The 25,215-nt window shown below is 56.9% G+C and overlaps 1 protein-coding gene across 1 annotated transcript in view; it reads right to left on the bottom strand.

The window, feature by feature from the left end:
- NTN1 (netrin 1) overlaps positions 1–19,938 on the bottom strand; it is a 106,205-nt gene extending 86,267 nt beyond the window's left edge. Inside the window, exon 1 of the mRNA XM_075720073.1 lies at positions 18,915–19,938. Coding sequence (XP_075576188.1) covers positions 18,915–19,938 — 1,024 coding nt within the window. The remainder of the gene's footprint in view (positions 1–18,914) is intronic.
- Positions 19,939–25,215: the final 5,277 nt, after the last annotated feature.

Genomic DNA, 25,215 nt, shown 5'->3' with positions numbered 1-25,215 from the left:
ATCAGGGCTGCAGTTGGAAGCTTCCCCACAAATTGAGTGAAAAGCATCTCCCAAAAGACACATGGGGTTGGTTTTAACCCTGCGGCTCATGATTGCCCCACACCTTTCACCTCCACGTGAGTCCCTGCCTTATCTGCCTGCACGCGCTAACCCCAGCAAGTTGTTCTTAAAGATGTTTCTGGTGGCACTGGGCTGTCTCTGTTGCCTGCGACAGGTATCACACCCGAGGGTAAGCTGCTTCTGGCTGGAGGCTCCAGCACATCCCAGAGCCCTGCAGGGCACCTTCATGCCCCTGGCTAATGAATACCACCTTTCAGGGCTGAGTTTAAGTATATCCTAGCTGTAATTTGGGTATTTACTGTCCAGGAGTCTCAGAATCCAAGTCACCATGTAATTAAACATTGCATTTCATAGCATCACAGATGCATCTAGAACAGATCTGTACAGCTGTGCCCATAGCTGTTATTAAAACATCTCATCACACAGATCCTTCTTCCCCAGCACCCAGGACCTGACAGCTCTGCATGATGTGATGGTACTGGGTGCTCTGCTTGTGGTGATCGAGCATCCCACCTTGCTGGAGTCACCAGAGAGTGCCTGAAAAAACATCCTCTCCATTTTCTCCTAGCTGGCCTCTGGACCTTGAGAATGAAGGCCCACCACTGGGCAAGCGGCTCCCGGCTGAATTACCAGCTTGCTGTTGCGGGTAGCGAAAGTTTCTGACTGCAAACACTTGATTCTGCAGTTACCAAGAGAGAAAGAAAGAAAATTCTCCCATGCAGAACAGTGTTTCGAGGTCAATAGAGAAAACCCTGTGGCCTGAATACCCAATCTGGGGAGACTCAAGCCTGGCAGGAAGGCTTGGGGTCTGGGTGTCTGCGTTGTCACACTTGTAGCCAGGTTACCATGGCTCATCCGTAGTGCATCCACACCCCGGGGGTCTGCTTCTTGCCTGCATTCAATGGGCTCTGCTCCTCCAGCATTGAGAAGGACAGTTGATTTGCAGAAGAAAAGCGAGTCCTTAGTGGTCCTGTCATGTCATCGTCCTGGGCGTTCACAAAGGACGGTGGGTGCAGCCCAGAAAGGGGCTGCCTGTGCTGCCCCACAATCCCCAGCATGGCCCAGTCCCCGGCTGCCTGTGGGTACTGTGCCCGCTCCCCTCCCCAGGAAGGGGTCCTGCACCAAGGGGTGGCCAGGCACCCACCTCATCCTCCTCAGCCAGGCTCAGACACAGCTCGGTCTCCTGGGTGGCCTCTTTGGGTGTCCCACAAAGGGGACCTGAAGCATGGCAGCAAGTGGTGAGGACACAGAAATGGCCACGTTGCCTTAAGTTCATGAGTTCAGTTAGCATCACCCCGTGCATGGGAGCATCTGGGTGCCTGGTGCCCAGGCAAAGGGAGCACTGGGACCTTGGTGCCTTCGGAGACATGCATCAAAAGCCACCAAAGCAGCCAGAAGGGACATGGGGACCCTGCTTTTCAGGCTTTTCTTCCCAAACACTTGAGCTGAGACCCAGAGCAGGATATTCAGTGTGGATGCTCAGGCCGTGGGTGCTGCTCAGTCTCCGCAGGACACCCCAGCTGCCCCTCTGTCCATCCTGTGGACAGGGACCCTTGCACAGCGCTCTTTCAGGGCTCCGCTCCACCAAGCCCTGCTGGTGTTTGCAATTGCAGGGTTGCTGCTGGGGGAGGGGAGTTGGGTGCTTCAGCCACGTCTGCCCAACCCCCTCCCCTCCTCCTGGGGGATGAGAACTGAAATAAAAGGTCCATTTCTTCAGAAAGCCAGGCCTGACTATGGGAAGGGTCCCTGTATCCATGCAGCTCTCCCGGCCTCCCGCTCCCCTGTTTAGTAATCTCACTTCTGGGCCTGAATTCATTCAGACGTTGTGAAGGATTAGCTGACCTTTCTTTCAGTGCTTGGTAAGCTGGGGATGTTAAAGCTTCCCAAAAATTAAACTCTCAGGAGGCTGTCTCCAAGGCTGGGAGCCTGGAAAGCTGCTCACTGGCTGCGGCTGCTTCCCCGGCATCTGCCCCAGCACAGGGGCAGACCTGGAACTGTCCCTTCGTCCCCCCCGAAACCGCTCAGATCCATGCACAGCCTTGGCACCCAGCTGCGCAGTCCTGCTGCAGGGTAAAACCAGATAGTTTCCTCTCCTGTGAGACAGTTTGGCAGTTTTTTCTCTTTGCCATATATGGGTTTCAGCACCTGCTTTTCCTGGCTTCTCTCTGCCACCATGAGAGAATGGGATAAGGGAATATGTGGGCCCTTGAGCCTGGGAGCTGAGGTTTGGGGAGGCAGGTGAAAGCTGTCTGAGAACGGATGATGCTGTCCCAGCTAACGGGTGGCACAAGACTCAGCATGGGGATTTATTTTAAGCTCCCAAGCGCAGACATGATGGGGTGACATGCTAAGTACTTCCTGCAGAAGTGGAATTGGCCATATGATGAGGCTGCACTCCCCTGACCAAATGAATCTGATTCTCTGAGCTGCTCTTTGCTGGATGCATGGGAGATGCAGGAAAATTACCCTCTTTTTCCACATTTTTGCTATTAATTTTTACCCTGACAGTGAATCTCAGAGATGGGGGACTATAACTGGGGACGAGCAGAAAGGGCACCACTACCAAAGCACATTTTCTCTCCCTGCAGCCTGGGACACAGAGCTGGTCCCAGGCACTGGCAAGGGAGGTGAAACTGCTGCTCCTCCCATTCGAGGACCCTGAGAAAGCAGCTGGAACTTCAGGGGGAGATGGCAGCTGCATGGCCCGTGCCCCACCGCCCTGCAAAATGCTGCTGGCTGCCTTTGGGGGAGCCCTCCTGTTGCAAGGGGACATTGCAAGGATGATCCCGCACCCTGGCAGTCAAGGCAGCCAAACTCCTGGAAGCAGCACCTTCCCTGTTTGGTTTCAGACTCTCCCGTTGTTGCATCTGGCAGAACAGGGGTGAATTCATCGGTGCAAGCAAAGCCTGCATGCAGCCAAGCCCAACCTTCTGCCCAAACCCCGATGGGGAGAACAAATTGCACAGAGGGAGAGCAGGGCTTCATCCAAAGCCCAGGGAAACCAGTGGTGAAACTAGAAATTTCTCCTCCTCCCACTTGCTTTCTCTCTCCATGTCATTTGAACTGAAGCCGTTTGCATACAGAAAGAAGCAAACAAATCCAAACGCTGCCACAGCAGCAGCATCTGAGCCATGCAGAAGTCTGACTCAAGCAAACCCTTTGCTGTTCTCCTCTTCTTTCCATCCACTTAAACTCAGTTATTTTACAGAAGCTGTGAGGGGAGCGAAGGGATGCCTTTGTTATCCATTTAAATTGCTTGTTTAAATGGGCAACCAGCTTCTAACAGGGCTAATTTTATAGGCACCATAACCCGATGCAAGAAGTTTCTTTTACGACTCTCCACTCCCCCTGTCTCAAGCAGGAGCAAGGGCTGCGGCCAAAGCCCCGGGGAGTTTGCACAGATCTGCCAGTTCACTGGCGGAAAAAGGCATTAGTGATTCACAAAAATAAAACTGTCTTATGAGATATAAATTAGATTATTGCTCTGGGGAGATGAGCTGCTCTGCTCACCCATGGGACTGCTGCTGTCGCATAGCATCTGTTGCAATTACAGGTTCTTTCAGCCTGCTCGGCAGAAATGACCTCCCAAATATTTCAGCAGCAGCTGGAGCATGCACAAACACTTGATGTTCTTTCTACAGCTGAACAGCAAGTGTTTGGTCTGTGCTAAATTGCTAGCTGGTGGCTCCATCTCCTCTGAGGACTTGGCGGGGCGGAGGTCCAGAGTCCCCTCACTGAAGGTAACAGGGTCCAGATTGTCACCTTGCAGCAGGCACTGGAGGCTGAGCTTGTCTCCCTTCATGGGTTTGTACAGTGCAAAGTGCACCCTTGGCGCTAGATCAGCAATATTAATTGCCCATGAGAGGAAGCATATAATCAGCCTTCAATGCTGTATAATTACACAGAAATTACCAGAAGAAATTAATTCCAAAAGGTGAACATATGGGCTGCAATGCTGAAGCTGAAGCTGGATTTTGCCTCTGGTTACTGCCACTCATAACTGAGGGCAGAATCTAGGCCAAAAGTGTGTTTTCTAGTTTGTGATTTATTGTACCAAAATGGAGCTAGTAATGAAAACCGTGTTCCACTTAATACACAGTCGACTTCCAACAAAAATGCCAGCAGGAACTCTTTCTTCTCTTTCTTGCATTACAGCTGCCTGTCAGCAGAGGATCTGCAAGCTTGGCTTTCCTGCCGCAGCCATGGGGAGAGGCACCACCACGCCACGAAACCCCAACGCTCACTGGCACCAGGCTCAGCGGACGGGCAACCTGTTGTGCCCCTGACAGCCCCCGGCTAGCCCCGGCCCCTCCTCTGCCTCTGTCCCATCTCCTCCATCCTCTCACACCTTCTTCCACCTGAGCAGGGCTGACCCTGAATTGCAGATTATTTCAGGAAGTGTCCTGGTTTCAGCTGGGATAAAGTTAGTTTTCTTCCTAGTAGTTGGTGTAGTGCTGTGTTTGGATTTAGCTTGAGAATAACGTTGATAACACACTGATGTTTTAGTTGTTGCTAAATAGTGCTTACTCTGGTCAAGGACTTTTTCAGCTTCCCATGCTCTGCCAGGTGCACAAGAAACTGGGAGGGGGCACAGCCAGAATAGGTGATCCAAACTGGCCAAAGGGCTATTCCATACCATATGACGTCATGCTCAGTGTATAAACTGGGGGGAGCTGGCTAGGAGACTGCAATTGCTGCTCAGGAACTGTCTGGGTACCGGTAAGTGGGCGGTGTGCAATTGCATTGTGCATCATTTATTTTGTATATTATTATTATTATTATTATTATTATTATTATTATCCCTTCCTTTTCTGTCCTATTAAACTATCTTTATCTCAACCCATGACTTTTACTTTTTTTTTGTCGTATTTTTCCAGCCAAAACCAGGACAGCAAGCAAATAAAAATCACCCTTAATTACAGATTATTTAAGCAAGCAAATAAAAATCAGGCTCTGTGACTATGTATTTTGTCACACTGGTCTCCAAAATAGCCCCCACAGGCTGGCTGCACCGTGCTGAACCTGCCCCACTTTGCTGCAGCATTGACACATTCCATCTGAACCATGTAGGTGCTGAGCATCCACTGCAGCACCCAAAGCCAATGGAGCCATATGGGGTGAGAGCTTTGCTCCTCCCTGGCCCAACCTGCTGCTTCCTAGCCTTAAAAATGCCATATTTTTTCTGAGTGCATGAAACAGCCGGACACCTCCCTTCTCCTTGCTGAAAGCAGCAGGTGGAGAAAGCTCTGAAGAAGACCGACAGCGGTGAAGGGACCCTACAGCCCTTGGAGCCCCCCCTTGCAAACACAGGACAACCTGTGGGAAACCATTGGGAGATGGCCGAGTGCCACAGCTGAGCCCCTTTGCTGCAAACGGGAATTCATTTGCATGCCAAAGTTGTAGTCGGGCGCTTTACAACACAGTACAAGCATATAAATGTATTTGAATCTTCAATATCTCCCAGCCATCGCCCGGCAGCGTGCTCCCCTTGGAGAAAATGCCTCCAGGGGGGTTGGTGGAAGGGGGTCCTAAATAAAAGATGCCCAAATGAAACCTCGAGTCCCAAAGGCAGCAAAATGATGGAGAGCTGAAACACACCAAATTCAGGCACACGGTGTATCTGTGGCAGAGTTTTCCCAGCCAAAATCGTGCATGCCAGTGACAACAGGAAACTCGCGGGCTGTGTGACAAGTGTTGTGGCCTCTCCTTAGCTCTCTTACTGCCTCAATGGGTCCCGGGTGACTGCAATCAAGGTCCCATTCAAGCCAGGAAGAGTCGAATCCCAGGGATATGTGTTAGGCCAGCATTTTCCACTTTTCTTTCAGTTCATGCACACCTATAAATTTTCCAGGGACAGTGGTACAGTACAAGCCTCCGTTGCAGCCACTTCCACAGACTCCTTAAAAGTAGTCCAGGACTCTGAGAAATTCATTATATTAAGCAATTAACAGTGGTGCGTGTGAGTTCATGGACCTTCTTGCTGCCAAGGACCAGAGTACAAATTATATCACCCCTAGTCAAGGCAAGCGAGTCAAATTATTGGCAATAAATACATTTATTCCAAATGTTGACCCACTTTACATCCCTTTATTTAAAACACAGCTGCTCTAAAGGGGGGTTGGAATGAAGGGAAAATAAAGTCTGTGAGTCTTCATGCGTCCCTGGTTCTCTCAGCAGAGCTGGCTGGATTCTTGTTACTATTATTAGCGTTGTGATTGTTGTTATTATTATTGTTATGATTATATGCATTTCACTCTCTTTTGGGTAATGAATAATTTATGACTTTGTCTCGATCCCCTTTCAATGGAATCACTATCCAGGGAGACTTGCTGAATAATTTGGATCATTCGTTTTCAAGTGTATGGGCTGCTGACAAATTGTTCGCTTTTCATTACTGGGGACATTCATTGGTCACCCAAATCAGGGGATTTCTTTGGTTGCCCCAAGCACATGATGTGCCGTCTGGGGTTTTGTTGGGATTTTTTTTTTTTTTTTGATTGGGTGAAACTTTGTGAAGTGGAGACTAACAAATAGCTCATTTGGGGGGCTGGTTTTCTGAAGAAATTAGTTTGGCAAATTTTTGTGAACATTTGGTGGTTTCACAGAGGCTTGTGAGAAGTAAATGCTATGGAGCATATTAAATGTTTTTTAATGTTTTAAAGGCATTGGTATTTTTGCTGTTTGATTTGATCAAAAGTATTAAACAGCTGATTATTAAGCTTTTGCTTACTCAGTGCTAACTTGAGAAATACTGTGGTATTAGACATGGCTGCTTCTTTGCCTAAAATCCTGGGGGCAAGAGAATTTTCAAGAAGCTTGCATTTGGGGATCTTTTTCCTTAAAATCAAATGAGTGCCTGTATTAACCTGGCTGTGTCCACCAGGACTGGTTTCGGGACCCTGCAGTGCCCTGACCCTGCACACATGGTCCATCCCACAAATGCAGCGTGCCCCCAGCCCCGGTCAGGCTCTGAGCTCGACAGAGGCTCATCCCTGAGCACGCACACAGCACAGCGAGGGTGAGCACTGCTCCTCGCTCCGCTGCTGAAACACAGGATGGAGACAGTTGACACATCACTGCTGGTACCCACAGTTTGTCTGGGAGGTCCCCACTTGGGCAAATCTCAGATTTGCTGCCAGCTCCATGAAAATCATTAGGACATGCCACACTCAGCTGCAGAATGAACCAATAGCAAAGTTGCATTTGTCCACAGACCCTCCTGATCCTCCTGCTGCTAGCCCAGACCATGCGCTGTGCCCAAAAATGCCACGGGCTAAATCCAGGTTCACCTGGGAATTAACAGGGCTTCACATCACCACTCCGGCTCAGACCTTCCTGGCACGGTGCAGTGTGATTGCAACCCCGTAGATGCAGAACATCCAACTTCCTGCACCACGATGGCCACAGAGGACAACCTCATTGTCCCCAGGGTCCCAAGCCAGAGGGGCTCATCCCCTCCCTGTCCCACACCGCCTGCTGCCTGCACTGCCTGCTTAGCCCCAATTTACGAGCAGCATGTGAAGGACAGACACTGGGCCGCTGGGCTGAACAATGTGGGAATATTAGCCGAGTTACAAAAACAAACAAACCAAACCCCGCCGGGAGCCCGTTTCATTTATCTTCTTTTGTCCAGTTTTGCTTCAGCGTGAAAGTCGCCCTTTCAAGTCCAGCAGTTGTGTTCCAGCCCCGGCGGGTAGCTGATCCAAAGCGTTACACTGAGAGCTTCCCAATGGCATGTTTGCACAGTTGAATTCATTTCTAAATATTCAGTGGAGTTTCCCTCCCTCCTACCCTCCCAGGACTTTTTGCCCAAGAGCCGAGGGTGTAAAGTACAGGGACGGGGATACTGGTGCACAGAGCCTTTGTGTGCAAACACAAGCTGCTGTTTGTATTTGCCTTCACACTGTCAGAGCTCAATTGTGTGCGATGCAATACTGGCTACCAGTCTGCTTTCAATATCCGCTCGGCCATCCCTGCTGCCAGAGAGACTCTCCCCCTCCCCAGCCGCTTTGAAGCAAAGTGATTTAATTTCATGAGACTTTCGGTAATCACATTACAATCTCCAACATTAACCAGAACTGACTCCCTATTGCAAAAGGGCGGGCAGATGACCGAGTAAACAGCCTGTCTCAGGCCAGCCTGCAACGCCAGAGGAAGGCAAAATGCACAAAGGCTGCCTGGTTGGTTCTGCACTGCTTATCAGATGAGGCTGGAAAACAACAGCCTCTTGCCAGCACCAGGAGGGAGCAGCCAACTTTGGCCATCCAAGGATGCTCTACTGGCTGCTCTGCTTTCTTGCGCACCGTGATGGCCAATTTTTAAAACTAGACCTTTTTCTCCTATCTGTAGCTCTACCCATCATTTACCTTCCATCTTCCCTGTTCCTTTTACAGTGTCCTGATACCTCTGTCACATCCCCCAGGACTGGATTTGCTTCTGGGACAGGGTCCTTCTGGTTATGGCATGCATTCCTACATGCCACCATGCCAGTGGTCCAGGAAGAGCCAGGGCCTCCCTGCATAGGGAATGGGGTCTAGGAAAGGTCTAGCATGAAGAAGAGGAGGCTGAGAACAGGGAGATTCAGGTCTTGCCTGTCTGTGCTGACTCTCCCTCACCCCTCCTCACCTCCCTGCATGCATGGCTCAACTCTTCCCAGAGCATCTTCTGACCAACCAGGGATCATACACTGGAACCTGAAGGAATGTACTTCTGGGGCTGTAAGAGCAAACCAAGGTGCTGCACTAGGGTGCTGGGCTCTGGGCAATCCCCAGTGGGGGTAAAAAAATCCCTTTTTCTGATCAGATGTATTATTGTCCTTGCTCTCTCCATCCACTATTGTCTGGCTGCCTAAAACTGGACCCTAAATATCCAGATGGCTGACATTAAGGGTGTTGTGGTTTAACCCCAGTTGGCAACTAAGTACCACACAGCCGCTTGCTCAACCTCCCCCACCCTGGTGGGATGGAGGAGAGAATAAAACAAAAAAAGTAAAACCTGTGGGTTGAGATAAAGACAGTTTAATAGGACAGCAGTGGAAGACAACACAATAATAATCATAAAAAAATGCACAAAACAAGTGATGCACAATGCAACTGCTCACCACCCGTTGACAGATGCCCATCCCATCCCTGAGCAGCAAGTGCTGCCCCTCGGCCAACTCCCTCTGGTTTATATACTGAGCATGACATCATATGGCATGGAATAGCCCTTTGGCCAGTTTGGATCAACCATCCTGGCTATGCTCCCGCCCAGTTCCTTGTGCACCTGGTAGAGCATGGGAAGCTGAAAAGTCCTTGACTTAGTGTAAACACTACTTAGCAACAACTAAAACATCCATGTGTTATCAACATTATTCTCATACTAAATCCAAAACACAGCACTATACCAGCTACTAGGAAGAAAATTAACTCTATACGAGTTGAAACCAGGACAACTGGGGGCATTAATTCACCCCACTGAGCTGCCACGAAAATAGTCATACTCGGTTAAAAGGAAGCATGAATCCCAATAATCCACGAGGCACCACAGAGCAAAGCCTGGTAGGGATCAGGGTGATGGATGGCTCCAAAATACCATGGGGAAGATGACATGGACTCCTCATCCATCTTCCCATCCAAATCTGTGAACTTGGAGTACACAGGCATGTGTAAAGATGGTGATCAGGGATGGAGCAGCTGGGCTTTGCCTCGCGCAAGCTGGGAGCTCGCAGACCCAGCACAGATATGGCACGCAGCCCGGAGAGTGAGACCCACAAAGTGAGAACTGCTGAGCCAGCAGCTCTCCTCCTGCGCTTCTTCTCTAATTCCCACCTGGGGGGAGGGAGGGGGAGAAAGCCCCCTGCTTCCTAGCACCCTGAGAAATTGGGGAGTGCTCTCCCCGCTCCATCATGCATCATCATCTAATCTGTGTCTACTTCTCTGCAATCAGAAAGTGTTTCCCATCCTGGCAGTTCCCTGCAGCAGGTCAAAAAGAATAAATTTGCTGTAAAACAAACCCGCAGATCCTGGCTGCTCACAGCCTGCGTCAGTGTCCTGGCTGCTCCTGCCCCTCATGCTGGTTTTGCCCTTTTCTAGGTGAATTTGGGGGTGCTGGGTCTAGGCTCCTGGCTCTCCACCCTCCTCTCCACAAACAGGGGAGATGCAGCAGCTTTGACCCACAAGCAGGAAAAAAGTTTGTCTCCGAGACACCCCTGAGGGTGCTCACCCCCACCTGCTCTGGCATTGCTGCTCGCCTGCCCACACAATTTTTCTTGCTGGTCATTTTTGGCAGAAGTTGGCAAAGGTCTCCTGGGCTCATCCTTTAGCTTTACCAGCTCCGCCATTCCCAGGGGCACATCACAAGAGCAGGGCTGGGGGCTGCGGCTCCCCATGCAGCACCCCAGGACACCCTGCCCCTGTGCCGGACTCAGCACAAGAGGGGATCCCTCTCCAGGTGATACCACAACCTGGGTGACAATGGCCAGTGGGCAAAGCCAGAGGTCCCTGCCAGCCCGTAAACCTCCATGAAATAATTTAGAAAGACCCTGTGCTTCGAGGAGAGTGTGAAATAGAGTCTTTTTCCTTCCCCAGCCTCCAGTCCTCTGTCAAGGAGGGAGATGCAGATACGGTTTTCAACCTGCCCATCATTTGCAAGATGCTTGGAAAAAGTTTGAAAGGAAAACTCCTGCCTGTACCCTCCCTTGCTTTCACAGCTGTGTGTGGGACATGAAACCGGGCTCTTTCCCTATCTATTGCTTGCTCTGCTTGCTGCACTCCCCAGCAATGCGGCGGTTGCTTTGCACAGGAGATGCATGTTGTGAGCAGCAGCAAGTTTGTGCCTAGTTTGTGCTGTCAATGCAGCACTCCCTCCAGTGCCAGCTGAGACCTTGGGGTGCCCAGCACCATCTCCACTGAGCCCCGGGATGAAGCAGTCTCTCTGGCCATATCACTGCATCAATTTTTAAACTCCAGCCTCCACTAAACCCAGTGCTGTTCAAAATAAATCCATAAATCAAGCTCCTAGCTGAGCTGCATGCCTCCTCCATCCTCAACCCTCTGCTGACATGGGTGCCTGTTCTCTCATGGCTCAGAATCCATTTTTTTAGTATCTACCTGAAAAAACACAACATTTTTTCCTCCTCACCTGTAAATACCCTGCCTTCTGATGAGCCTAATGCAAACTCCCAGACGGTGTGTAGCTGAGCTCCTTCGTGCTGCTGATCTCTGCAGCAAACACAGGCTGCTCCTGCCTGGGATGGAGCGAGAGCAGCCGAGCCTCCAGCTCTGCTCCCCCCAGTAGCCTCCCTGGCTGCACTGGCTCAGAGCAGGAAAAGCCTCCCTGTCTCCTTATCAGTCCCCAGGGCATCCTAATCCCCCTATAAATGAAAGCTATTATACAGATATCTTTTTAAAAGCCTGTCCATCACTTCAGCCAGGCAGCCCCATCCCAGCCATCAGGGGACTGATTTTTTGGAGCATGGTTAGCGGGGGTGAGACGCTGCCACTGGACAGAGCTGGGTTTGCACCAGGTGAGGATCTGGCCTGTTTCTTTATGAGCTGCGCTTTGATTCCTGCTCACGTGCAGACCTGTCTCCCCCGTAACGCTGGGCTGCAGAGCCAGGCTGAGCCACCTTGCCATGCCTTGTGGGAAGCAGCAGGGATCTGGCAGGGACACTCAGGGAGGGGAGCTCCGGTCACGCAAAGGAGATGTCCCCCACTGATTGCAGTGGCAAAGGCCAAATGGCAGCCACTGCTCCTGAGACACCCTGGGGGACAAAGCAGATGTGACTGCTGGGCTCTGCCACTGCCGAACCCTTTTTCAGGTCTAAGCCGTCTGCATGGGCTGATCCTGGCAGCAAAACCTCTACCTCCCCTGCTGCTGCCTGAAAAAGATCAGGGGGACCTGTTTGGTGCAATCACAACCATGCTGCAAATAAATGACCGAGGTGGGGTTGAGTCTGGAGCTGTGAACTGCCCCCACATGTGGAGGGCTCAGCCCTGCCATGGCGAGGGCTGGTGTGTCCTGCACTGCAGGCAGCTGTGTCAGTGCTTTCTAGGAAAGGTTGGATGTTGTATTTGGTGGCCTCTGGCGCTGGTTTGGGTTTATTTGACAGCAACATGGGGTGAAATGATGTACAACTTCTGCGATGCTATGAAGGCAACCAGCTGGTTCCAGTCGTCCTGACCCAAGATCTCCACGCTGCATGTCCCCCAAGGCAAAACTGGCTCAGGAAGAAGCTCATCACAGGACTCCAAAATCCTCCAGAAGGTCCCCAGAAAAACTCTGCTTGTGCAGCCCAACCCCAGCATGCAATAGCCCATAATAAGTGCAAGAGCCTCCAAAAACACTATACTAAAAAGCGGAGCATCCAAAAAGGGAGGCAGAAGGGACCTAGGGCCAAAGAAAGCAGCAGCCCTTGTGGTCAGACAAAGTCTGTCCCCCATCCCCAAGGATGAAGGGGAGATACATTAAGAATATAAAAACAGGCTCATGCATCCCAGCTGCCCCCACTTCACAGGCCAGGTAGGAAAACAAGAACCCTGGGACTGTTTTTGCAAGCAGGATCCCTACAGGCAGCGGAGATTCAAGAGCCCTTGCACGCTTCTCGCTCTGTCCTCGGAGAGGCAGCACGTCCCCCTGGGCGGTCATGGGGAGTTTGCCGAAGAGAGGACAGCGTAGGCTGAATAAGGATGACATGCTTTGGCCCAGAAAGAGGAGGGCAGAGATTAGCTGTGGACAAGCTCAAGGGAAGGCAAGTGTCCAACCCAGAGTGCCAAGCCTGGTTTTGTTTTAGCCTTAACTGCGCTTTTTAGTTTGTTTGTTTGTTGGTGTAAAAACCTTTCTGTTGGAAATCAGTTTAACTTTAAGCTTCCTGAGAATAAAAGCCTGTGAGAAAGCTCTGCCCATGCAAGGCCCGCTTGGGAGGTTACAATGGGAGTCTCAGCAGCTTATGGGCCCATATTTCTATGGCTACAGCACCCATCTGCTCAGCAATACAGTGTTACCCACAGCTCATGCAATTCCCCATGCAGAACAACCCTCCAGGAGCTGAACCAGGGATGGGGTGCAAAAGACCTGTGGCTCTATGGACGGCACATGGTGTCACAAGAGGTCCAGCCCACACAGGGTCTGTTCCAATTGCTGGCTGGTGCCACATCGCTGGTGAAGCTGCCCCAGTTGCAGTGTTTCCCTAGACACAAGTGTGCTATGATACTGCTTCACACCTTTCTAACCCCAAGTCCAAATAATTTTGCACAGCTCCCCTTTACTCTCTATAAATGGGGAAACTGAGGCACAGGGGGACAAGACAAGCCTGGATATCAGAAATTATGACTATTCCTAATATCCTCAGAAGGTAATGAGTAGTATCAGCACACAGCATCTCCAAAATCCACCTGTCAGCCTTGCCTGGCTGGCTCAAGCTAGGGACATAGTCCTGCTGTGCTGCCCAGTCCCAGACAGCAGCATCCATCTCAGATGGGTGGAGGGTGCTACACCCTGGGGATCCTGCATGGGCACCCTGGGGATCCTATATGGGCACCTTAGAAATCCTGCTCAGAGACTTTTTGGTTGGATAAGAAATGTTGCTGCTTTACAAGGTGAGAAAGGATGCTTGCAACCTTCCCCATCCCTCTGGAAGACATAAGTGGAGTAAATGCCAGGGACACTCAGACCCCCCCCTTCTCCTCACAGAGGGATTTACAAAGCCACTTAAGAGCTCTGTCTGACTCCTATCCCACCATGGTGCCAGGAACTGAAGGGGAAGAGGGTGCCCAACCAGGTCTCTGCCAGCTCTGCTGGTCCTAGCCCCCCACTCCACTTCCCACTCTGCTGCAGACAGAGCCCTCTCTTCCCCTGTCCCCCTCTGAGATGGACCATTTGCAAAGTCCTGAATCACCACAGGAGGGTAGAAGGCAGAAAGGACATCTCCCACCAGCCCAGTCCTTCCTGGCCTGATGGGTCTCAGCCACCGTGAACCATTGTCACCCATCAGTGGCCCCAGGACTTGCCCTGACACCCCTTTCTGCTCTCTGCTCTCAGGGTGCCTCCACGCTGCAGACAGGCATCAGGGGCTGCTTGCCCAGCTGAGCAACCACTGCAGGCACACTCCAGCGGGCCTGAGGCCATCAGTCCCCACCACCGTGACTCCTCATCCCATTCAGAGGAGAAGGGGAATGGGAAGTCATCATCTCGTAGGGGTACCCAACACCCCACTGTGCTGACCCCGGGGAAAACTGTTACAAATGGGATGAGAACCGTGAAGGCTTTTTAAGTGAAGATGATTAATGCAGGCTAAAGAAAAGGGATCACCTAAATTTAATAAGGGACACCAGGAACTCCCTGAGAGGAAATCCTGCAGTCCTTACATCTGTCTGCAGGACCAGAGTGAGAAGAACTTGCTGCTGTGGAAGGATTTCATTTCCCTGGTTGTGATGAGGTGGAGGGGAGCCCACTGACTGTTTTAGTAAGCACTACCCTGCAAATACCTCCCTGGACTGCCACTGAGATGATAAAGCCTCAGGTTTGCCTGGAAGGAAGTTTTTTACTGGGAGTGTTTGGCAGGCTATTCTCTAGTAGTTCCTGGTCCCCTCCTTGTTTGAGATGAAGGAAAGACTTGCTCACAAATTGCTCTGAAATGAGACACATCCCAGCCTGGGAACCCCACTGCAGTGCACACTGCGGAGCAGAGCCTGTCTAACACCAGGCTTCATGCATGGCTTGTGCCAAATCCTGTATCTGAAAACACAGTATGTTTCCTTTCTGTCATTGCAATCGCACTTGTTATTGTTAAACACTCTCTAGGCATCCCGTAGGGCCAAAATCCGAGAGACGCCCAGCACCTGCAAACACCATTGACGTCAGACACAGGTGCAGGTGCCGGGTGCATCTCCTGTACCCGTGGGGGAAAGGGCTGTGGAGCACCAGAGCCAGCACTGGGAACAGAGTCTGGAGGTTGTTCTCAAAGTGCCTGTCAGTGAGCTACAGCCTGGGTTTGTCTAGTAGCGCTTTCTTCAGCCAAGGCAAATGCAAAGGTATTTTATGCAAACTAAAGGAAGTTTTCAAAAGCAGTACTTGTTTGTGTTCATTTCCAGCACTCAAAATAACACCACAGTTCATGAGAAATTATGAAATGGTGTCGATTGCATTCTATTGATGTTGCTAAATCTGGTCGAAGCCCCTGTCTGCATTTTCATGTGTCCACACAAGCTCACCAGCAGTTGAGCTCTGATGATATTTTAGTCAGGCCTTTTCCAGCTGCAATCTCCTCTCACAGGGGAGCTGGAAGCGTCATCAGGACCAACTGGGTCGGAGACACAGGGCTTGGGCTGGACTGATGCTGAGCGAATGGAGCTGGCCTGACAGCACTGGAGAGAGGAAGGATGGAGAACAGACCTCCAAGCTTGTCTCCAAGCCATGTCCTCCCTGGAGCATGTTAGCTCCTAGGTGCCTGGCTAAAGCCAGACTGTAAGGACAAGCTCTATGTGGATGAGTTATTTGCCAGGTAAAGTTGATGGGAACCTGAATCTGTGAAAAGCTCTGCTGGCTGGGGTCCTTCTGCAGGAGCAGGTCCCTGGAGCACATCTCCTCGGGCCAGGCCCTGTGCGGTGCCTGGGCTCTTGCAGGCAGCAAGAAGCGATAAAGAAAAATTAGATCTGGCTGGTGAAAAACATTCCCGTGGGAAATTTTGACTTTTTGTCAGAAACTCCAGCGTGTTTCTTTTTCAGCCCCAAATACGCATGAATAGGAACAAAGATTCAGTTTTGGCAGGGGGAAGGGGCTTACCAAAGAAAACACCCAAATTTTAAGCAAAGCAGACACATTCTATCATTTTTCTTCCTGTTTGAAAAAAAATAATTTTCCAGAAAAAAGAGCAAATTCCGTGAAAAAATTGTAATCAGTTCTCGCACCACTGCCTAGGGCAAATTCAGCTAATTTGGCTAATTCACCTACCCCTCACCACTGCTGTTCAGGAGGGTCTGGCCTCCTCCGGTTTCTTTCTCAAGCAGTTGAAGATCCCTCCAGTGTGCAGCTGGCAACATCACCACCAATTCACAGCTCATCCCCTGCCTCTGCCCGGCGAAGGCTGGGTCAATAGCCCTTGGGTGACCGCAAAGCCTGACTTTCTCTCTGGATTTAGGAGAGAAACCCGGTCATGAGCAAGTGGGTGGGAGCTGTATAGGGTTATTGTGATCCTTATCTAGGGGGATTATTCCAGGCAGTGTGGGCCTGGCAGGGCAACGTAGCTGTTTGGCCGTGGTTGGTTTTGCAGACTGATAGGCATGGCCCCAGGGAATGTGCAGCAGAAATGGGCTGGGGAAAATTATTTTACGATAGCTTCATCCTTGCAAAACATTCACCTCCCAGCAAATTCGGCAGAAAAGGAAAAAACTGAGTGATTTTCGTTTGCAGAAGTCTGACACGGTTAGGACTGCGTATGGTCTGAAGTGCAAAGCCTGGCACAAAAGTTACACATTTTACTGGAAACTGGGAACTTGTTTCCTTTTTATTGGAAGTAAATTGGAAGGGAGAAGGATGGTAAGTGCACGGAGCCAGCATAATAACTGAACCAAAGCATTTTCAGGAGCACTTCGGGACCCTGCAGAGTAGACTAAGGGTCCGATAGCACCCCGAGATCGCACCGAATGTTATGGCATCGCCGACAGCTGTAACTCTCTTTCTGCTCGCAGGGAACTCGTCCCTGCCCGTGCGACGGCACTGAGGCCTGGGGGGAGCGGAGCCCCTCCTGCTCCCCTGGACCTGCCGCCGAGGAAGAGGCAGCGCTGGGCCCGCCCTGGGGCGGCGATGGGAAATAATCGGGACGCGGAGCTCCATCCCCGAGCGCTGCCGGGCAGAGGGACCCCGCCGGGACAGGACAAAAGCAAACCCGGAGATAAACCCCGGCTCGGCGCTGTCGGCGCATCCGAACGGCACCCACCGCCCGCCGCTCCGGGAAAGGGCATCTCCCCGCCGCTTCCCCCGCTGCCGCCGCCCCGGGGCCGCGCCCGCTCCGCCCCGACGTGAGCCGCAGCCCGGCGGGGAGCGGAGGCTCCGGGCGGCGGCCGAGCATCGCCCCGCGGGGCCGGGACCCCCCAGCTTCGCCCGGCGCCGCCACCGCGTGTGTCCCGGTGCCACCGGGCTGCAGGACCGGGCCCCCTCTCCCCGCCAGATAACCCAGGCTTGGCCGCGCCGCGGTGTTGAAGGCGTCGGGGAAGAAATTGCGCTCTCTGCAAGGGACACGTCTGATTGTGACTTGCGGGGGGAGATGGGAAGAGGAGAAGGGGGGAAAAAAAAAAAAAAAAGCCCAACCCCGGCCGTTCGGCCAGTTTTTTTTTTTCCTATCATCGGAGCTGCAAATATTTTGGAAGACGGGGCCGTGTTTTCCGTGTAAAGAAGGCGGCGGCGGCGGGTGCCGAGGACGGGCTCAGCGGGGCCGGGAGATCCCGGCGCGGAGAGCCGAGCCGAGCCGGGGGCGCATCCCAGACCCCGGTGCTGGGTTACCCGCGGCCACCGACACACGGCTGATCCCAGGGGCTGGCACCGGCCCCCAAAACCGCGGCGAGGAGAGGACCGGCAGCGCACGGGGATCCCGCTGGGGAGCAGGGGTGGGAGAACGGCGGGAGCCGTCGGCGGGATGTGCGGGGAGTCAGGGGAAAGAGCACCCCAAACTCTTCACCCTTGGCCACCCCGGGCAGAGGCGAGGGACTCCCCGTCTCCCCTCGGGGACAGCCCGGAGCCTGAGGCTCGCTTACAGCCCGGACGGCGCGGGTTTCTCACCCGAGACGGAACGAACCGGCTGCTTCCCGCATATCATTTGGCCTTGGGGCTCGTTCAAGTCCCCGCCGCCCCGCCACCGCCCCCCGGCGCCGCCCGCACCCCCTAAGGATGCAGCGACGGAGCCGCAGGCTTTGCCGAGCTGCCCTCCCCAGCGCCCGGCCGCCTTCTCCCTCCGGGAAGGACCGGAGTCCGTCCCCGTCCCGTCCGGGCATGGAGCCTCTCGGGCGAGCTGGAAGCTTTTTGGCGGGGCTCTGAGCCGGTGTCCCGGAGAAGGCAGCAGGGCTGCCGGCGATCCCCGGATCCCCGGACCGGACCCCGCTCCGTGCTCTGCGGAAGCTGCCCGGGACGGGAGTTCTTTCCCAGCCAGGGCTCCTCAGCGCTTCTCCGAACGCGAACGGTATTTTCCCGGTCTCCTGAGTGTCCCTTCTCCCCTCTCCTGAGCTCCTTGGTGTCCCCTGCCCCGCGCTTCCGAGTCTCCCGCTGTCCCTTGCTCTGCGCTCCAGAGTCCGCCGGTGCCCCCCGTCCTGCGCTCCCGGGTGCCTCCGGTGTCCCACGTCCCACGCCTCTGGGGCTCTCCGTATTCCCTGCCCCAAATTCCTGCGCCTCGCCGTTCCCTGCCCTATGGTCCCCAGTTCCCCGTGCCCCCTGCTCTGTACCTCGGGGTCCCTCGGTGTTGTCACCAGTGCGCTCCCGGGTCCCTCAGTGTCTCCTGCCTTGCGCTGCCGGGCGCCTCGGCGTCCCATCCCCTGCGCTTCCGAGTCCCTTCACATCCCCTGCTCCGCACTTCGGGGTCCTTCGGTGTCCCCTCCTTCGCCCTACGCTCCCGGGTACCTCCGTGTCCTCGCTCTGTCCTGTTCTCCATCTCCCTGCGTGTCCCTGTCCCGCTCCCCGTGTCACTGGATGTCCCCACGCCTTTCGCTCCGTGTCCCTGAAGATCCCCTGCCGGGTCCTGGATGTCCCCACGCCTTTCGCTTCCCGTCCCCTGCCGGGTCCTTCTCTCTCCCCTCCCTCTCCCTGCCCTTCCGGGGACCTCAGCGCCCTCTCCCCGTCCTTCCTCCCCGCGTCTGCCGGCGTGTCCGTGCCCGCGGCGTGGGACTCACCCACGCACTCGTTGGCCTCCCGGGCCGTCGCTCTCTGCCAGGGCCGGTCGTAGTGGAAGGGCTTGCAGCGGTCGCACTCGGGGCCGGCCGTGTTGTGCTTGCAGTCGCACACCAAGCTGTCGTCGCGGTCACGGACGCAGCGCGATGCGTGGCCGTTGCACTTGCATCGCCCGCCGACCTGCAAGTCGGAGACGGCGTAGAAGTAGGAGTCGCGGGCCAGCTCGGAGTCATCCTCGCTCTCGTCGCCGAAGGTGTGGAGGCGGCTGAAGGTCACCCTGATGTCGGTGGCCGTCACCCAGTCCTGCAGCACGGGCGAGTTGTCGAAGTCGTGGGCGGTGGGGCGGCCGTCCAGGGTGCTGAAGGCGATGAGGCCGCCGGAGAGGGGCCGCACGTCGGTGTGCGAGTCGGTGCAGACCGCCTCCTGCTCGTTCTGCTTGGTGATGGCGGCGCGGCTGGGCTTGTTGTACATCTTGCGGCACTGCGTGGAGTAGAACTGGAAGGGCACCCAGGTCTTGCCGTAGTCCATGGACTTGTGGATGGCCATGGACTCGGGGCGCGGCGAGCAGAACTGCAGGCTGACGTAGGTCACCTCGAATTTCTTGCCCAGGGAGAGGGTGAGGGTGACGTTGTGGGGGTACTGGACGTAGCTGTCGGACTGCCAGCAGGTCAGGTTGTGCGGGTTGTTGAGGTCGGTGAGGAAGGAGGGCGGGTGGGCGCGCTTGGGGTCGGAGGCGTTGCAGAGGTGGCAGGAGCGGACCTGCTCCTCGCCCTTCTCCGTCACCACGCAGTACCGCGACGGCGGCTTCCCGCAGGTGCTCGACACCTTCACCTCCTTCCCGAAGGCCGAGTTGACGAAGTCGGGGATGCAGCGGCGGGGCAGCCCGTGCTCGTCGTAGCAGGGGTCGGGCTGAGCCGTCTGCACGGCGAACATGCTCACGCCGTGGTAGCCGCCGCGCAGGGGCTGCGCCAGCCACGCCGCCGCCAGCAGCAGGGCCAGCGGCGCCTCCGCGCCCCTCCGCGGCATCCTGCGCGACCTCCGCGCGGCGTGGGGAAAGGCGGGCGGGGAGCCGCCGCTCTAGCGCCCAGCTCCGCGGGGCGACTTGGCCGACGGTCGCGGTGCGGCGGCTCAGGGAGCCCGGAGCATCGCCCGCCCCGCGGCCAGCCCCGCGGAGAAAGGGGAGACCGCGGCGGCGGCGGCACCACAAAAGTGCGGCTGGCGGCGGGGCTGGGTCCCGCCTGCCTCCCGCCCCGGCTCTCGCACGGAGAATGACTGGCGGTCCCAGCCCCCGCCGCGTTTGAGGTCATGCTAAAGGAGTGACATCGCGCTCAAGGAACAGAACAACGACATCCACTGGCGGCTCAGCCAGAGACACGCACAGGCCTCGGGGAGGGCGGGGGGGGGGATGGGAGAGGGACGGAGCCCGCCCGACACCGCGGCGATGGGCGCCAGTGCCGCCGCGGGGCTCCCGGGCCGCCCCGAGGAGCAGGGGAAGGGCCCTCCTTCTCCCGCCCGCCCCTCCGTGCCCCCACGGGGCCGGGGCAGGCCGAGGCTGCCCGCGCCCCAGCAGCTGGGGATGCTCCGTGGGCATGGGGCGGGGAGAGGAGGGGAGCGGCCGGGAGGAGCCCCCCCCCCCCCCCCCCCGCGTACCTGTGGGGGCGACGAGAGGGACAGGAGCGGGCCCTCTCCCAGCTGGTCGCTGCTGGCCTCCCCTTCTCTACCAGGCCAGGTAGGGCCTGAGCCCCTCGGCTGGATTGGGGGGGGCGTCCGGAGCAAGAGCCGCCGTCCAGCGCGGGATCCCGGAGCCGGGACCCCGCCCACGCACCGGCCCGCTCCGAGGAGACTCCCGGCGGCTCTCGGCCCGGAGCCTTCTTTCCCATCGGGAAGGAAAACCCGACGCCGGGGAAGTTTAACTGGGGGAAGCCTCGAGTCCTAGGGCACGACACGGGAACTAAGGGGCCTGGCGACCCCCGGCAGGTTGTTCTGGCGGGCTGATCTCCGCCAAGGGGCGGTTTCCCCGGCTCAGCCCTGGGGACAGCCCGGGCACAGGGGCTGCGCGGCGCCGCTCGCCGCTCCCCCTCGGTTTGCAGCTTGTTGGAGCTCCCCTTAAAGCGAGGAAGGGGTAAAGGGCGGCACTTGTCCCGCTCCAGGCCGCGCCCCAGCCTCGGGCTCCCCTTCCCGCCCCCCCCAGCGGACCCCCGGTGCCCGGCGGGCCGCCCCCCGACGGCTGCCTCCCTCGGTTCTTCCTTCCCTCCGTGATCCCGGCCGGGGACACGCCACCGCCCGCTGCCCCGGCGCGGCGGACGGTACCGAGATCCCGGAGAGACGGTCCCGGGAGGGAGCGGAGGGGTTTCCCTCCGGCGGCTCCCGGCCGCCCTGCTCGCCCGCCTTCCCTGCCTCCTTGATTAAAAGGGCACTTTTATTTTTCCAACGGAGGTGCCCTCTCTCGGAGCGCTGCCCACGCCGTGTCACTCAAGCGGCCGGGCCCTGGCACGGCGGCACGGTCCCCTCCCCGGCGAGCCCCGGCGGGGCGGCCCGAGGGGACGGGGGCTGCCCGGGCAGCGGCGAGCCCCAGGCCGGCCTCCGCCCCCTCCCCTCCGCCCGCCCCCCTCCCCGCTTTGAATTCCTTGCCACCGAGCTGAATAAAAGTGGTTGTTGTAAATTGAATTAGTGCCTGATTAATCTGCTCCCGGGCCTGCTAGCCCAGCGGGGCGTCTTTGGCAATGCAACCGCCTTCCCTGCAGGGCAGCGGGGCTCCGCAGCCTCCCTGCCCCCATTGCTCCCCCGGAGTCCTCACCCCCCCCAGCCCCGCCGCTGCCGGGATTTGTTAACTCTTCCCCGGGAAACAGCCCCTCCGTCCTGCTCCCGACGCCCTTGCTGCTCCTTCGCCGGAGGAAGAGGTGGTGGTGGGGGGGTGTGTATGGGGATGCCGTCGGCCCGGGACTGGAGGGGGTCCCAGTCCTGCTGGTCCCACCCGAGCCGCCCAGGGACGCAGCCCGGCACACGCGGGTCACACACACGCACAGTCTCGGTGTATCCCAGCGCCGGAGAATTTTTTTTCCCCGCTCTTGAATTGCAGCCCGATTTGCAGGATTTTTTTTTTTTTTTTGGGGGGGGGGGGGGGCAGTGATCCCGTCCAGCTTTGGGGCGACCTTAAGGGTGGAGGAGGGGAACTCAGACCAAACTGTCCCGGCCCCTCGGGGTCAGCCCGGGGGAGATGCTGCAAGAGATCCCCGGGGACACCGGAGCCCCATGCGGGCTCTCCCCGGGCTGTGCCCCCCCGAGCCTGCCCAGGTACACCCACCGGAGGTACCACCGTGGCCGGTGCATCTGGCCGGCGCCCGGGCACCCGAGGTCCGCTTTGCCCATCCGGGCGCCCCAAATCCGGACCCGTGAATCCCCCGGGTGCCTGCTGTGACCACCCCCCCTCGTCGTGTCTGAGCCCCCGCTCTGCCCGCCCGGTGCTTCTCCTCCGGCCACGCGTGTCCGAGACCAGCCCTTCCCCGCGGGGGTTCCGTCCGCCCGTGTCGGGCCGTGCGGGGGCGTCCAGTGCCTCCGTGTGCGGGGCTCCTGTGCCCGGGGGGGACACGCGGGGTCCGGCTCGGAACGCGGCAGGTGCCGCTGCAAGGACCGGCGCTTCCTCCGGGGGAAAATAGGGTTTCGGCTCCGGCTGTCCCCGGTCGCCCGCAACCCTCTCGCCGGCCCCGGGCGCAGGGCAGGGCTGAAATGTCTTTAAAATCCGGGAGGGTTTTTAAAGGGCACCCCCTCGGCCCCTCCAGCCCACACTGGTTTTCACGGTCTCGCAGCAAAAAATGTGTGGGGTGTGTCTAAGAAAACCTGACCCACGCTAAACTGTCCCGCAAACCCAAGTGCTGCTTAATGCCATTAGCAGGGTGTTAATTTAACAGCCAGCCGGCGCTGCCGAGCGCGGGGCACCGTGCTGCCCGGCGGCCGGGGCGCAGGCTGCGGCTCTCGCCTCCCTCCTGCCCTTCTCGCTGGGTTTATTCGGTGTTCCACAACCCCCGGGGTTTGTAATGGCTCTTGCGGTCATTAACGTGATTTACTGAGGCTTTCCTCTAATTACCTCGCCCTCGAGCTATTAAATGCATGTAAGCAGCTCCGCGGGGACCGAGACGCAGCTCCCCGAGGCCCGGCCCCGAGTCTGTCCGCCCCCTCCGGGGCAGGGGGGCCTCGGGCCGTCCCGGAGGGATGGAGCAGGGGGGATGCTCGGGGCACCACGTCGTGCCCCCCACCTCGGCTCGCCCCCACTTCGGATTTGGTTTTCCTGCCATTAAGCACCACCTAGTCCCGGCCCTGCCCTGGCTCGGGGGGGGAAACGGATCCTTGTCGCCTCCAGCCCCGGTGCGACCCTGCTGCGCTCTCGCTCCCACCGGGGCCGGAGGGAGCATCGCCGGTACCTGCACAGGGAGCAGAGCATCTCCGGTATCTCCGGTACCTGCACCGGGAGTAGAGCATCTCCGGTATCTCCGGTACCTGCACCGGGAGCGGAGCATCGGCAGTACCAGCACTGGGAGCGGAGCATCGGCAGTACCAGCACTGGGAGCGGAGCATCTCCGCCATCTCCGGTACCTGCGCCGGGACCGGGGCCGGCCGAGTGCGGGCACACGGGCTGAGCAGCCGCGGGGCACGGCCGGGCCGCTCCAGGGCGAAGCGGATCGGCCCTTTCCCCCCGCATTCGGCCGGGGAGAAGCCCCGGTGAAAGAGAGAGGAGAAGGGCTTTATTCCAGCCCCACCGGGGGCAGCCGGGAAAGGCGGCCCCGGCGCTCAGAGCCTGGTTTAAAAGTCAAATCGCTTCGGGTGCCGGAGCTCGTCCACCTCCCCGGGAACAATGCGCTGCCCCGGGCCCACCTCCCCCTGCCATCGCCCGGCCGTGAGTTTTGGAGAAGGAGGGGGAAAACCCAACCAGATCTTCCCCTCCTCAAATATCTGGGGGCCGTCCCCCCGGCGGGGACCGGGAGCGGCTGGAAAAGCAGAGAAGACCCGGGTTGAAATAATCAGGAGCGATTTATTCCCCTGGAGTGACAGTTCTTTTGAGCAGTTGCCGAATGGCAGTTTCTGTCTTTCTGAAAGCTTTTCTTCCAGATTCTGTTCAGATTAGGCTGGGGAGATGAATGAGGCCATTATCCAGCCCAGTAGCTATTCTGAAATGCCAAATTAATTACCAAGGGCTAAATCAAGGCGATGGGGGCTGGAGGGGAGGGGGACGGCGGTTTGAGGTGTGAAAATATCTCCGAGATCTTTTAAACCCGGGCACCGGGGGCGGCCCGACTCCCCCCCCCGCCTCACTCCGCAGGTGCGGGAGGCAGCGGAGCGGGCCCGGCCGGGCGGAGCGGGCGAGGAGACCCCGCGGAGTCCCGCTCCGGCTCCCCCCTCCCAGGCCCCGGCCTGGGCCCACCGGCTGCCGCTTCTCTTACCTCCGGCGGGGCGAGGAGCGCCGGGGCCGCCGGGCCCCCGGGTCTCCGGGCAGGGCTGAGCCGCAGCCGCAGCTGCAACCGGAGCCGGAGCCGCAGCCGGAGCCGCAGCCGCGGGCGCTGGCCCTCGCACGGATGCTCACGGGTCTGGCCGGACCCCTCCGGGCGCTCCCGGCGGGGCTCGCCGCTACCTGCCCACCGGCCCCCGGGTCGGGCTGCCCCCGGCCAGGCTCTCCCCACGCCTGCTGCGGTGCTTTGCCAGCAGCTGGGCCGCCGCGGAGGGAGCCCGGGGGATTTCACGATCCCCTGAGCAACAAAGGGCCGGCTCGGGGATGCAAAAAGTGATCGACCGGTGGCTTCCTGCAGGCCGGTGGTGAGAGGGGGAAGGAAGGAGGAGGGAGAGGGAGTCTGCGTGTGCAGGGATGCTGTTCCAAAACTTGCCGGTGCACAGGCTTACCTGGCATGGTTCTAATAGCCTGGCTTGGAGGGTTACAAAAACACCCCGGAGAAAGGGAGGAGAGGGAAAAAGACTGGCCGGCCCCTCCTTGCTCCTTGCAGGGACCTGGGAAGCTGAGCGATTTTACTCCAACATGCGGGAGAAGGCGCTGGGGAGCAGGGCTGTCTCCACGATATCCCAAGGGAATTAGGCAAGAAGGCACCGCTGGCTCTTCCCGGACTGATGTTTCTTTGCCAGGAGAGATCACAACATTTGCACATGATGTTTAATCCTCCACCCAAAAGCTCTTTGGCTCTCGGCAGGCAGTTACTGTTATTACTGTTGCTCTAATATTTATGCTTTGCTCCCAAGCAAGTGTAATTTGCACATAAACCCCTGATCGCCTTGTAGATCCCTGGCCCATAATCCAGTTTT

The sequence above is a fragment of the Pelecanus crispus genome, chromosome 12 (genome assembly GCF_030463565.1).
Source record: "Pelecanus crispus isolate bPelCri1 chromosome 12, bPelCri1.pri, whole genome shotgun sequence".
Classification (NCBI taxonomy): Eukaryota; Metazoa; Chordata; class Aves; order Pelecaniformes; family Pelecanidae; genus Pelecanus; species Pelecanus crispus.
The sequence above is the reverse complement of the archived record's forward strand: the minus strand, read 5'-3'. Positions and strand labels throughout refer to the sequence as shown.